The following is a 14,331-nucleotide window of genomic DNA, read 5'->3' on the forward strand; positions in this document are numbered from 1 at the left end:
GCAATGTCGGACGCCCTCCCGTCACCATTGAGCACAGTACACATATCACACGTCCCTAACTCTCGTGAACGCACTCCCATACACTTCTCCACTGCTCCATGGAACCCAGGCCAATCCGTGCCCAAAGTAAGGGGCTGCGCAAGGCGGGAGCTAACCGCAGCCTTTATAATATGCTTTTTTCCCTTAAATCTAATTTCCACTGGCACAATAGGATATTTGTGAACATCCCCGTGCACACATCTTATCCTCACACAGGATGCCTCCACCAACGCCCCGGGTCGAACCAGGATTTGGTGAATCAGGGACTGTTCACAGCCCAAATCCACCATAGCCCGGTGGACACCCCCCCCTTGGATCCTTACCGGAATGCTGTATGTCCCACCTGGCCCGTTAGAGGGTGCTGGCGTGCCGGCAACCCAAACCACGTGGCCGACCTCCATGAGTGGGCACTCTCGGCGGGTGTGGCTAGGCTGCCCGCACTTCCAGCACTCCTGTCCTGACGTTTGAGGAGCCCCCCGGGGGTTGGAAGCAGCGTCCGCAGCAGCTGAAGCCTGGCAGGGAGAGGGAACATAGGGAAAGTTAATATGGGGAGCTGGAACAGGAGCTGCCGGCGTGCAAGGCGCCTCCGTCGGCTGGGCCACAGGCTTCCTGTGCAGCATCGGCGTCGGTGGAATCGTTGGAAGCGTCCGTCCTTGGCCCCCCGGATGAACAGCCAGATGGTCCTGGTCACCGCCACGTTCAGGTCCACCGGACGATGGCACCTCACCCAGTTGCCCGTCTCCGTCGGAAGCCCCTCCAGAAACTGCTCCACCACCACTTTTCCAGCAGCCGACTCTCCCCTGCGGTCTCCCCTGGCCGCCGCATCCCTCAGCTGCTGCGCGTACACGAACGGGCGGTCGCCCGTCCCCAGCCTGGTGCCCCGGAATCGGCATCAGTGGTCCTCCGGTGAAAAGCCCATCCTGTCGAGAACCGCCTTCCATATGTCCGTGAAGCTTCCCCGGGACGCCGCTGGCAGGCTGAGCGCAGCAGTCTGGGCTTCCCCCGTTAATAAAGGAAGCAAATGCACTGCCCACTCCGCCGTTGGCCATCCGCAAGCCTCCGCCGTCGCCTGGAATACATCCAAGAAGGACTGTGGATGGTCCACCCCCGTCATCTTCTGCAGGGACATGCCGGAGATGGGGGAGGAGGAGGGGGCCGAGGAGCCAGGCATTCCCTCCAACCGGGACAGCAGCTGCTCAAGGACGTGGATCTGCCTCTCTGACCGCTGGCGGAGAGCGTTAAGGTGTAGCCTATTCACAGCAGCCTGCTCCGAAAGCCTCGCCGCCAACTCCCCCAGCATCTGAGCCAATGCCCCCGCTGGCTGCACAGGCTCTGCTGGTGGCACAGACATCTCGCCGCACTGAGTGCCGGCTGGGCGCCAGTGTAACAGATGACCTGTCTGTGGGTCCACTCAGCGCAATAACCACGACAGGTTGGCGATATCAAACGGGCTTCTTATTCACCATCAGAGTCACAATACAAATCAACAGTCTCTAACTTATGCCTGGCGCTCCACCGGACTTCGTCCTGTAAACAGTCTCCAAACTATGCCCGGCACTCCACAGGACCTCATCTGGTCAACTGTCCTCCACTCGTGCGTCTTTACCAGCCGCCGTCCTCTCCGCCTGTGTCCGTTTGTCCTCTCCTTCAGCCTGCTACTGCCAAGAGAATCAGGTGAGTCTGATCGATAACACCTGCGTCAATTAACCTGATGCTGCTTCCACGCGCCCTCCTCTACACCTCTCTCTCCTGCAGCTGAGCTCTCCCACGCCCACCGCCACAATCAGCTTCCCCATTTAACTGCCTCACTAGTCATTATATCTTATGCACTCATTGTGCCCCCACTCTTTATTCCCTGCACATTTGCTTTGTGGCCTGCTGTGTTTTCTGTCTGTGCCTTGATCTCTGACTCCTGTGACATCATGTACAAGTTGAACCTATGTAACATTGGACCTTAATCACTACATAGGTTTGATTGACAAGAACACGCAGGACCACTGGCTTCACAAAAAGAAGTTCTGCCAATTTTCACAGCAGGTTTGGTGATTGAACACCAAAAACACACTAAGCCTGTTCTCCTCAGAGTTTTTCAACCAATTTGCTTTTCATGGTGCACTCCAGGGAGCCCAGACAGGCGTGGAATGATCAACCAGTCAGCAGCAACAGCAGCCATGCACTGCTGCCCTCAGCTAACAGCTTAAAGCCTCATCCACATCCACTGTCCTCACTCTGAAGATCTACTACAGCTAATACCTTCACATCACAAGGCTTCAGATGAAACAAACACATTGTACAGGATCAACACCCCTGTAGTCAGAAAGTCGCCAGCACTGCTGTATAATCTGTTTTGGGGATTTAAAAAAAATAGAATCTAACCTGTATTTTCCTGTCTTATCTCTCCAATCACCAGGACTGGCAATTATTTAACAGATGCAATGGTTGACTAAAACATAGTGGAACCTAATGGACATTTAAATTTGAAATCCTGTAGAACCTGCTAAATGTTGAAAACAAAGCCATCAAATGTCATTAGTATTTATCTAAAACTGTCACGCCCTTTACTTCAGCCCAGTTTGCAGGTTCTCCTTGTCTATGTCTCATCCGTGAGTAAATTTTTTTATTGCAGGAGTCGACAGCTGCACAGGTCAACTGACATATTGCCATTGCACTTCAATATAGTCTGCTGCAAAATTTGCCTCAAAGAGAACAAGTGAATGATTAGAGGAAGCACGATGTGAAGCTTTAAGATTACCATTCAGTTACACAATCAAGTTGATCTTGCACAGCGCTCACATTAAAACGACCTTGTTTCCCGTAATTTCCTGTGAACACATTGAAATAATGAGGCTGACGCAGCAGATCCCACATCAAAGTCACAGAAACATGAAAAATAAGTTTCACACTTTGCTGTCTAAATGTCCAGATCATAATATGCAGTTTTTAACTGGAAACTATTCCCAAAGCACATTTTCTTTCCTGGAATTTAAATTTTAAAACTCGATATTATCAATAATTCAGTGCCTTCTACTGCTGTCAGGTGAAAACTTGTATCTACACATTTTAAAAATCACAGTGAGACAGCTTACAGTCGTCACAGTGGCCACCACAAAATTTTACTAAATAGTTTAGCTGTTCTCAGAAGGATCCACACTTTGAGAGGGCATAGTCATATTTGGTGTTCACAGTTGTCATCACTGATGATTTCATGACTTTGCTGCATTGCTAAAGCTGTACTGTAGTCATTGCTCGGACTGCAGTTTGTTTGCTTTTTTATGTTAAAGCGTATTCAAACAACCTCATACTAGATACCCCAGCATACAGCTGCCAACTATGAACAGAACTGGATGTTCTGTTGTCAAGATATGCAAAGAACATGCACACTCACACACTTGCATACTCCTGGATATATTTTAGTTTGTTTAAACGTTTTTCTTGGGGCATATTTCTATATATTCTTTTTCATAGTTTTGATGTTTTCAGCTTTGTTATATACTATAAAGAAGAGTAAATGTAAAGAGAAAACCTTAAATGAGTAGCTACAGTTGACTGCTATTGTACTAGGGCTGGGTGAAAGAACTGAAAATGTATCAAGATAAAATGCTTCATTTCAGTTGATGTCGATAATTAGTTATCATTTTTAACAACTTATTTTTAATGAAGACAGGGAGAGAAACCACTTTAACTTGCTTCTCACCATAATAAAAATTAAAGGAAGAAAACAAGTGAAACCTGGATGCCTGTGGAGGGTGACCACAGCAAAGCCGCCACACAACACTACGGTTAAGGTTCCTAAAGGCAGACAATGCACTGCGATGCCAACTCAGCCAGCCCTCAGAGCAAGGATGTCAGGAGTATGTTGCTTTGGGAGCCTTGAAAAGCTAATGCCATTCTCTTCAGCTACAGCCTCCACCAGGAAATATGGGAGAGAGGACTCAGTTGGGATGAGAAATTGTCACCGGATCTGACACAGAAATGGCAATAACGGTGTTCAGAACTTCCACAACTACATCAGATGTCTATACTGCAGGGGTACAGAACAGATGTGATGCCACAGAACAGCCACACTTTAAAACGTTTCGCAATGCAAGTGAAAGGGCTGACAGTGCAGTTCCTTATCTGCAGGGAAAAATGAAGGATGGAGAATTGACCTAAATCCTGGTTGCAAATAAATCCGAAGTGGCACCAATCAAGAAGATCACATTGCCTCACATTAGATGAAATATAGTTCATAGGAGGGGAGGATGTTATTTGATAAAATTATGCTTATTTACTGAGTTGATAATTCATATAACAGTTAATGTGATAAATCATTAAGTTAAATAAAAATGCATGTTTCATGGAAATAATGAGTCAGTTGAACTTTGGGATTACCCATGATGCACGGGTTCAAGCAAATGAATTTTGAGAAGTCAACAGTGTCGTGTACAGGTGTGGAAAAATGTTTAGTTTATGCTACTTGCAAGTTATACTGTGCCATGAGCTGAAGCAGCAGGTCCCTTTGTGTTCACTAAAGCACAGATAGAGCAAATGCCCCTTGCCCTCAGTATCAAGCAGGTGCCCACCGCCTCTCAACTTTTTATTAAATTTAAACATTCAACACACACACAGAGGCACACACACACGACCCGTGCCGTGGCAGCAGCTGGACAGTCCATATAGACTGTAGCCACCAACCAGGAAACACGTAAACGAATCAAGTGTATTGTTCATAAGCCTCAGCTGCCAAGCCACACACTGCATTTTTTTGTCTCTGTTGTGAAGTAGCCTGTCTCATGCAGCGCTAAACAACCGTGCCTAAATTCACCCACTTCCCGCCTGCTTAACAAGCTCGCTATCCATAATAATAATCAATTAATCAACATATTGACTGATGAGCCTTACAGTGTAATATCGGCCATAAACCAACCTCACTGGTGTCCCTGTTATCCACTGTATGTGTAGTTCAGGTTTCTCAAAACCAATAAGGGCTGGATGACAGCAAACATTTCACAAACACTGAAATTACTTACAACCTCTTTCATCAGAAACTTTCTTGATTGTACTTTTCTAACATGTGTGAAACACATTGCTGTCTTTTAGTTTTAAAAGAGATTCTTCATATCAATATGATTTTTTTCTTCTTATTTCATTTTGTCTGATACTGGATACCTTTGTTTGTTTTCCATGTTTGTACAATAAAAAGTAATGATAACATCGTACCGCATTTAATCCTGTGCAATAGCGACTGACCATGTTTGTCGCCGACCTCTGCTAATGTATGTAACGGTTTTTATGTCGTCTAGTGTTTTTTTTTTTTTTTTATGTACACCATGCCTGTAGCCAGTAGTACTGCTGTCTAAGACAAATTTCCTGGAAGGGACAATAAAGTGTATCTATCTATCTATCTATCTATCTATCTATCTATCTATCTATCTATCTATCTATTCAGCTGTGTGAGTCCCCAGCAACATAGCAATATGATGTTTGTGAGCAAGGATGACAGCAGTTCGGCTGATTGGGTCTGTAATATCTGACAATAAACCAAGCCTGTTGCTCAAGTTGCCTTTCAGCAGCATGATAACGTAACATACTAAGGAGTAGAACATTCCAGAGCTACACACAAAGATCCAAAGACCCTCTCCCAAAGCTGTAAATCTGACAAGATACCACTTCAGGAGACAGCTAAGTCAAAAATCACCTCCAAATGGAACATCTGTTGATTGGATGTTTACTAGGACCACCCACGGCACTTTTGGGGACAACAGGATGCCTCCTACCTCCACTAGAATTGGATAAGGGTCATAAAGTGTCAACTGTGAGGAAAACCACACCTCTGCAGGATTGGCACTCTGACCCTCTGATTTCCCAACCTAACACACAGAACTTTCTACACAGGAGTGAATAGAACAGTTTAAATCAGAACATTAAAGAAATGCACCATCATAGGAATGACGATCTGGACTCATTCTCTGATGTCAGATTGATCAGGACCAGAATGGAAGAAAAACGCATTGAATCTGAAATGTTTGTGGAAGATGCACACACATGATACACAAACCCCCTCTCCTCTCTCTCTGTCACAGACCACAGCCATAAAAGACATTTTTACTCTAACAATATATTCTCCCTAGGTCTTCTTTTTCTTTATTTTAGTGAATGTCTATGTATATTTGTGTTTAACCATTTACCTTCATGTAGCCTAAAGTCTACAATTTGTACGTTAATTCTTATGTTTACTATTATTATTATCTCAGGAGCCATATGAGATAAACATTATGTTTGGTGTCATTTTAATCACTTATTTTTTGTTATTACAGATCTGTGATCACCATAAATGTTGAACAACTGGATTTCTACATTTAAGAAATGAACTAAGAGCAGGTTTTATAGATATTAGGCCTCTGACCTCTCCTGGACAGTGAAGCTGAACTCTACCCCTTGGGAGGAACACATGCATAATTGGTTAAATGCTGATTTAAATCTGGCTCCAAAGCTTTCTATATAGAGGAAAGTAACTGGAATGCAACTCATTTTTAGTTTAATTTAATTTGGCTTTTGAGGACCTTTTAAAAAACTGGGCTTACTTGATTTTGTCTTGAGCTAGGCTTTTTTATGAAGAATGCAACTTTGGCTTTTAGGAAAATTCAACTTGTGCTTGTAAGAATGGGCTTGTAGAACATGGGGATCTTAGAAAAATGCAACTGGACTTAAGAATTGTTTAAGAGTTAAAACAGCACAAATATTTTCTTGATTACTAAGAGCTTTGACTCTTTGCGTTTTCACTTTGGCACATTTTTGCAACGCAAACCTGCCAAAGTGCTTTCTTGTCTCTGTGTTCCTGAACCAACTCATCCAGCAGATCATCACAACTCCACATCCTGTAGCGGCCTCCCTCTTACTACTACAAAGGCTACACAAGTATCACTTTCCTTCTGCAAGACAACTATAATGTGCAGCTGTCAGTAGAAATAAGCAGCTGCACCAACTGTTTACCAGTTTTCCATCAGCATTCCAGTATTGCATCATTTGTAGTAGCAGCGTATGTTAGTCAAAATATTTTATATTCTTCATAGCTCTTCACTATAACAACCTTCTGACAGAAGTAGGTGGGAAACAATCATTTCATTTTGTGTGGAAGAAGAAACAGATGATGCGCCAAACATCTCTGTCTACAAGTGCATCTCACATAATTAAAATATGATGGAAAAGGTTCAATATTTTTCATCAGACATTACTCAGAGTGAAAAATATATATATTCTTGTTTCAGTACACAAACTAAAACATTTCAAGCTTTTATTTGCTTTGATTTTGGTGACAACAGTGTACAGCTCATAACCATTCTCCTCCTGACAATATGCCACAATTTTTTACAGGATTCAAATATGGTGTGTAGGCTAGCCAATCTTGCGCTGTAATGCCATGGTCCGTGAAGCCTTTCTAAGTGGTTTTGGCAGTGTGGGGATATGTCATGTCCAGCTGGAAGACAAAATCTCCATGTCGGCAGACAAAATAATGCAGTGCTCCAAAATCTGCTTGCAGATGACTGATTTTCGGCTTGCTTATACATCGTGGACCAAGAGCAGCAGATGAAATGGCACTCAAATCATCACCGATTGTGGAAATTTCACAATGGATTTGAATTAACTTTGATCCTGTGACTCTGCAACCTTGATTTCCAAAAGACATGCAAAATTTACTTTCATTTAAAATGTGTTTTTTCACTTAACAATGATCCAGTTCTTTCTCTGCTTACCCTAGGTAAGACACTTCTGATGTTTTTCGGGTCTTCAGGAGTGATTTGACAATAAGAATTCAGCACTTGTAGTCCATTTCCCAGACATGTCTGTCTGTGGTGGCTCTGGATGTTCTGGTTCAAGCCTCAGTCCACTGCTTGTGAATCTCCTCCACATTCTTGAATCTGCTTTTTCTTTCATCTTCTCCAGTCTGCTGTCATTCCTTTTGCTTATGCACCTTTTCCTACCACACTTCTTCCTTGCAGTTAACTTTCTATTAATACACTTTGATACAGCACTCAGAGAACAGCAGCCCTTTCAGCAATGTTACCTTGTACTCTCCTTGTGGTGGGCATCAGTGATTGTCTTCTGGACAGCTTTCAATTCAGCAGTCTTCTCCATAATTGCGGTTGTGTGTACTGAACCAGACTGAGAACTTAAAGGCTCTTTTCAAGCATTTCAAGTTAAGTAGGTGTTTGGAGCTCTTCTCAGGACTACATGGGAGTATCTAGGGATTCTTGGTTGAATGACATCTCTGTGGCCCTCTGTGAAATATTTTCATATTTTGGGGGGATTCATGAACAGTAAGCTGTTATAATCAAAGTTTAAACAAACAAAGGCTTGAAATATTTCAGTTTATGCGTACTGAGTCTAGAATATATGTATTTCATTTTGGGCAATGTCTGATGAAAAATATTGAATCTTTTTCACCATATTCTATTTATGTTGCACTTGTATAGGAACCCACACAGAATTTGAAGCAGAAAGTCCAAGTTAACAAAGAAAGTTGATAACCACCTTTGTGAAAGCAGTTATCTCTGACTGTTGCAGTGGCACAGGCAGTGACCATCATCAAGAACCATAACATCTTCAGTTTAGTATCATTTAAACCAAAGGAAATCTGCTAATTCACACATATTACAAATATCGTGTAAAGTAGGCTAAAAAAAGAGACAACCAAGTACAACTTCAGATTTATACTCAAGTAAATGACTGGGACTAATGGTCACTTTCCACTGAGTGTCAGTCTCTGGACAACAGCAGTAGAGCTGCAATGGATAGCTGATTAACTCATTATTAGATCAAGTGAAATTTCATCAACATCTTGATGATGTTTTGATAATAAAATAATCACTTTAGTAGTTTTTTAGGTAGAACGTGTAACTTTTCGTGATTCTGGTTCCTTAAATGTCAGGATTTAATGCCTCCTCATTATTTACGCTGATGAACTAAATTTCTTTCTGTTCGGTGCGGTTAGATATATGCAGACATCGCGATGGACAGTGTGTAATTTTAGCACGATTTTTTCTATATTTTCTGATGATTAATCGAGACAATCGGGAGAATGATGTGGATAAGCATTACTTGCAGCCCTAAACACTGGCAATGACAAACTTTCTCCACGAAAACAGGAGAGGCTCCCTTCTTAATATAGCCAGTGAAAGAAATAGCAGCATCCCTTCATTTCACCTTAACATTTGTCCTCCAACAACCTCCGTTTTCCACCTTTAGGCTTCTCCTACCATGCTGCCGCTCCTGTCACTTCACAGCTGACCTGGTGCTAACAGCTAAACCCTGCTGCTAACCGGCGCACTAACTTTTCAAACATTGTCGTGATGGCAGAGACATTTCGATGAGTGCAGGTCAGTGAAACACGCTGGAAAGAAGCTATAAAATCCTGTACAATCGTTTACATGGACAACTTAAACAGGGAAACTGATGCTAAACATAGAGCAGCTAGCACACTTACCAGCGACTGGAGTTTGGTCTTTTTCTTGTCCGACGACACGTTTCGCCCCTACCCGGGTCCTAAAGCCGGTCGATTCCAATTCAAGGAGATGAGTATTAACCTATACAGTCTATGGTATTAACAGGGATTCATTGTGTGGGGCTCATCTAGCACTGCAATAGAAAAATAAAGTTAGTCATAATGGAAAGTCGTAATGTTAAGTCAATGTAAAAAAAAAAAAAAAAAAAAAAATATTTTCACATTCCATCCTAAATTTTGTCCCTGTGCATTATCAGTAAAATGTCAGGTCTGAAAACTGTATCCCCTCTCAAAAATTGCATTATTTTTAAATTGAACAGTAAAGTGTTTTCTCTGCCAGAGGAATGGCAGAAGACCTTTGCAAAAATTGCAAAAATAAGTGTATGGGTATGCTTGTTTCCTGCACCATAGAGGAGTCTGACAGAGAAAGAGCAGAAGTACAGGAGCCCTTGTGACTGTTGGTTGACACTGATCTATGTGAGCGGCTCTACTGGCGTAATGACATCTTTTTAGCCTCTAAAAAGAAGGAACACTGTAGATGCTGAGCATTTAAGTGCTATGCAACAGTTAATCGCTGGAAACTTCCAGGTTTGATTATTTGAAAGCGTAATAGAGGGAATCGGGCCACTGGAGGTACAAAGTGAGGCACGGTGCAGATTTATCAAAGAAGAAAAGAATATAAATACAGTCAAAAATCTGGTTATATAAACAAAAGAAATTGATGCTAAATTACAGTATTTGACTAAACAGGCTGATGTGAGACATCAGCCTGTACTACTAGTGTCAGAAACAGCAGCAGGATGGCAGGTCTTTTTTATGTAAATGAACGTCAAATAAGATCAAACTAAACAAGTTAACACAACACTGATTAAGTCCATCAGCAACAGGTCAGGATCCGTGACTCCACTGCTGCTGAACTAGCAGCTTTCCCCTCCTCCTTTCCACGTGCGCTTGTGTGTGTATGTGTGTATGTCTTCTCAGCGCAGTGCATTATCAAGACCAGTCTAGACACCAGCTCACCTGCCTTAATCACCTACTCTGCTCCATAAAGTGTGGCTCAAACCATCACTTGGTACCAGATTATGATCTCATCAGCTAGATCTTCTATGGAGGTTCTTTTGCTTCCTGGTTTATCATTTCATATCACAGTTCCTTGATCCCCATGTCCCCAGCTTTGTCCTCCACTAATTCCCAGTGAATCAGATCTGTTTTCTGTCACGATATTCCCACTCTGGTAAATTGGTAGTGACACATTTAGTGTGAACCAGCAGTGATTGATTTTCCAGAGCTGAAGAGGCTACAGCACTAAGGAATATGGTGGACTTAAACTATGGGAGAGAGAAGACTCCAACTTAGTGACATTTAATGAGAGGTGATCAGTGCATCATGGGAAACCCCACAGCAGTCTAAAACCTACAGCAGCACAAATAAGGGACGGCTCACGTGATCCTGACTAGCCCTAACTTCAAGCTTTGTCAAATCATGAGCTTTCAAGCCTAATCTTGAAAGTCGAGAGGGTGTCTGCCTTCCAAACCCAAACTGGGAGCTGATTTTACAACAGAGGAGCTGATAACTGAAGGACTACAAGTAAACTTGCAACCTGAGAGTGAAAAACTCTGTTAGCATGATATGGTACAATAAGGTCTTTAAAATAAAACGGAAGTTCGTCATTAAGAGAGCCTTTTAAATGAGAGAAGAAGGGCATTTTATTTTGGATTTTTCAGGAAGCTAATGAAGTGTCATGGAAAATCAGAGACCCAAGCACAGACGAGGAACACACCAGGTAAAACCTTAGTTATAATTGTGTGTTTCTTAATGTTTGTTTTGAGTCCGTGCTCACTTTTACTCTGTTTTTAGTCAAAGTAGGTGTAACTGTGGTCATTTTGTCTTTTGGAGATGTTTTGACCTCTGTGTGGTCATTTCACATCTCAATGTAATAAGTTTGAGTTATTTTGCAGCTTGTGTGTCTCTGTATAATCATTTTAATCTCAGTGATTGTTTTGAGTCGATTTGTAACAATTTTTGTGCCTCTTTGTGGTTGTTTTAGTCTCTTGGTGGTTGTTTTGTGAACTCTATGTGATTTTTTTGTGACTTTGTGGTAATTTTAAAACTGAACTGAGAAATTAAATTCAGTCTGTGTGTGTGTTATGCAAAGGGGTACATTCACATAAGTTTGTCACGATCACACTATGCTGGTAATAAACCTACAGACAGTACACCTATGCTAAAGAAGCTTTGGCTAGCTTCACCAAGCCATGACCTTCAGTGCACAGTGGGGCGGTTTATAGTTGAGTATGAAGTGGCACAGGATAAGAATCAGCACCACCATGTCTAAGGCCATAGTTCTATGCCAGAAATCAGTGGACTGCTCCTTCCTTGTTGAATGGTTATGTGCACTTTCAAAAAAAAGAGAGGAAAGTTGGTTAAATTAACCCTTATTAGATACTTGTGCAAACATAAATAACATAAATTAGACTATTCCTAGAACTAGGCCAAGGACATACTGAATGTCGCAACATTATAAACCAATGTCATAATTAAAGACTAACTATGAAAACACGTACTGTGGAGGGTCATCTAAACTAGATGACCCTCCACAGTACGTGGTACGTGCTGTCTAACCTTTTTCACAGCAGACATTTCGACTGGTCACAAGTGGAGCACCTGATGACCATCAATAGACCTCTGTGTCAAATGTCTGCCACATTACTACCATCATTAAAATGAGTATTAAACATTCATGTTGAAGGTTATTGCTGCTTTATGTAGTTGAGAGACAGCGATCATTTCAACATGCTTCTGATGACATATCAATGTGCTGGTTGCAGTTAATTATCATCATCTCAGAGTTAAGCTGAAAAACATTGACTTTTTGAGACATTTTCATGTCCTAAGGTTAATTTTTCCTTAGCCCTTACCAGCATTTCCAATTTGAGTAACTTGACAAATGTTTTCCACAGTTTTAAAGGAAAATGAATGTGACAGTCATTAAATCACATTTACAACACAGCTACCATGCATGGAATACTGTATGGTAGCTGTATTGACAGAGGTCATTTGAGATATTATTTCCAGGGAGGTCCAGTCTCTCCAGATTTATACACTCTCCGATGCATCCAAGATCATGTATACCAAGACCTCTCAATTTGAGAAACAGTACCAACTCCAAATCAAATTCTCCTGTACGGGACTTGAGCAGCACGGCGGTTATCTTCTCGCAGTCTGCATCTTGCACACCTGTGCCCTAATCATGGTGTCTAATCAGCATCTTGATATGGCACACCTGTGAGGTGGGATGGATTATCTCAGCAAAGGAGAAGTGCTAACTATCACAGATTTAGACAGATTTGTGAACAATATTTGAGAGAAATGATGATATTGTGTATGTGGAAAAAGTTTTAGATCTTTGAGTTCATCTCATAAAAAATGGGAGCAAAAACAAAAGTGTTGCGTTTATATTTTTGTTGAGTGTATGTCACCAATGAATTTTGAATTTTGAAGTTGGTTTCTGATTGTCTGGTACCATTTTCTATCTTTTTAGACTCTCACATATAGATTTTCCTATTCCTCTGAACTTTTGGACCATATCTTCAGATAAGAGGTGAAATGTACTAAACCAAAATAAATTTACAGTGGTATTGCATTTTGATTTGATGATTTTTTTGGTGGTGGTGGTTTTTCATGATGATGATGTTGTTCTAATTATACTGTCAGTGATCACAGGTGTATTTACTTTTGTTACATTGGATTTCTATTTTGGATTCTGTTTTTTCAATGTAGTCTTTCTAGTTTCTAAAATCAAAAGTAATATTTGACTTTTAAATGAAATTGGGTACAATCACTTTTGTTGAATACACAAAGAATGAGAGGGAAAAAAGAGCAACAAGTGCAGAAAAGAACTGACAGTCAGTCTGCCTGCAAAAGAATAAAGACTAGGATGTTTGTGCCACCCAGTGGTCTTTTTCCACAACACCGAGACAATGCATCCAGACACAGATTCATTTAGTTACGTAATGAGGACTGGACTACCAATGGTGCAGTACAAACTAATACTTCTGGGGCCCAGACCACCATAAAAACTCACACTATTTTTAAATATGCTGTATACGTGCCTATAATTTTGTTGAAGAATTTGCACCCTTTTGTGGCCCTGCATTTGACCACTCAAGCCCTACAGAGGTCCAAAGTCAGCTTGTAATTTTTAAGCTTTGTTTTAGTTATGCACATGGTTGATGTTGCTACATAAAATGTTTTATCAAATTACCTCTTATTTCTCAAAGGCAAGTTAATTATTTTATTCAGCTATGACTGTGATTCATTTTCTTTTATCATGATTATCATCTTTATCTTTTTAATTACTGATAAAGGAGGAAAATGAAAAGCAACGAATATAGTATAATATCATGGAAATGAATGGAGACCTAAAGAGATCTAAACTAAATGCTTATGTTCAGATAACTCACTTGAGTCTACAGGAGATTTATTTTTCTTACTCATTACATGTATAGAAAATAAAAGTCTGAACGATTTTCTATAACTCACCTTCTTGTATTAATTTATATTAATTTTATGTTGATTTGAGGACTGTAAATAATTTTTAAAAATCAAAAGTTTCAAAGAGCATACTGCATTTCTTGTAAGAATAATGATATGACTTTAAAGGCTACATTCTGTATAGGCTATAGAATTCTGCTTTCATTATTTTTAATAAAGCACTGAATCACATTATTTAGGCGTCTGCCTTGAGATGACAATCAGTTTTGATACCGTTTAAAAAAAGACTTAAACGCACCATATCGTGTGTTTACCAG

At 41.2% G+C, this 14,331-nt stretch overlaps 1 protein-coding gene across 6 annotated transcripts in view; it reads right to left on the reverse strand.

Moving 5' to 3' along the window:
- immp2l (inner mitochondrial membrane peptidase subunit 2) overlaps positions 1-9,643 on the reverse strand; it is a 36,339-nt gene extending 26,696 nt beyond the window's left edge. For 2 of the 6 annotated variants that reach the window (XM_022193026.2, XM_051952351.1), the window contains exons 1-2: positions 9,503-9,611; positions 363-551 (exon numbers count right to left, since the gene is read on the reverse strand). Coding sequence is in view for 2 of the 6 variants with exons in the window: in XM_051952349.1 (XP_051808309.1) it covers positions 8,084-8,154 (71 nt within the window). In the remaining 4 variants the exon portion in view is untranslated. The other 4 variants (XM_051952352.1, XM_022193024.2, XM_022193023.2 and 1 more) reach the window with 4 other exon arrangements.
- Positions 9,644-14,331: the final 4,688 nt, after the last annotated feature.

Source organism: Acanthochromis polyacanthus, chromosome 8 (assembly GCF_021347895.1).
Source record: "Acanthochromis polyacanthus isolate Apoly-LR-REF ecotype Palm Island chromosome 8, KAUST_Apoly_ChrSc, whole genome shotgun sequence".
In the NCBI taxonomy this organism is placed as follows: Eukaryota; Metazoa; Chordata; class Actinopteri; family Pomacentridae; genus Acanthochromis; species Acanthochromis polyacanthus.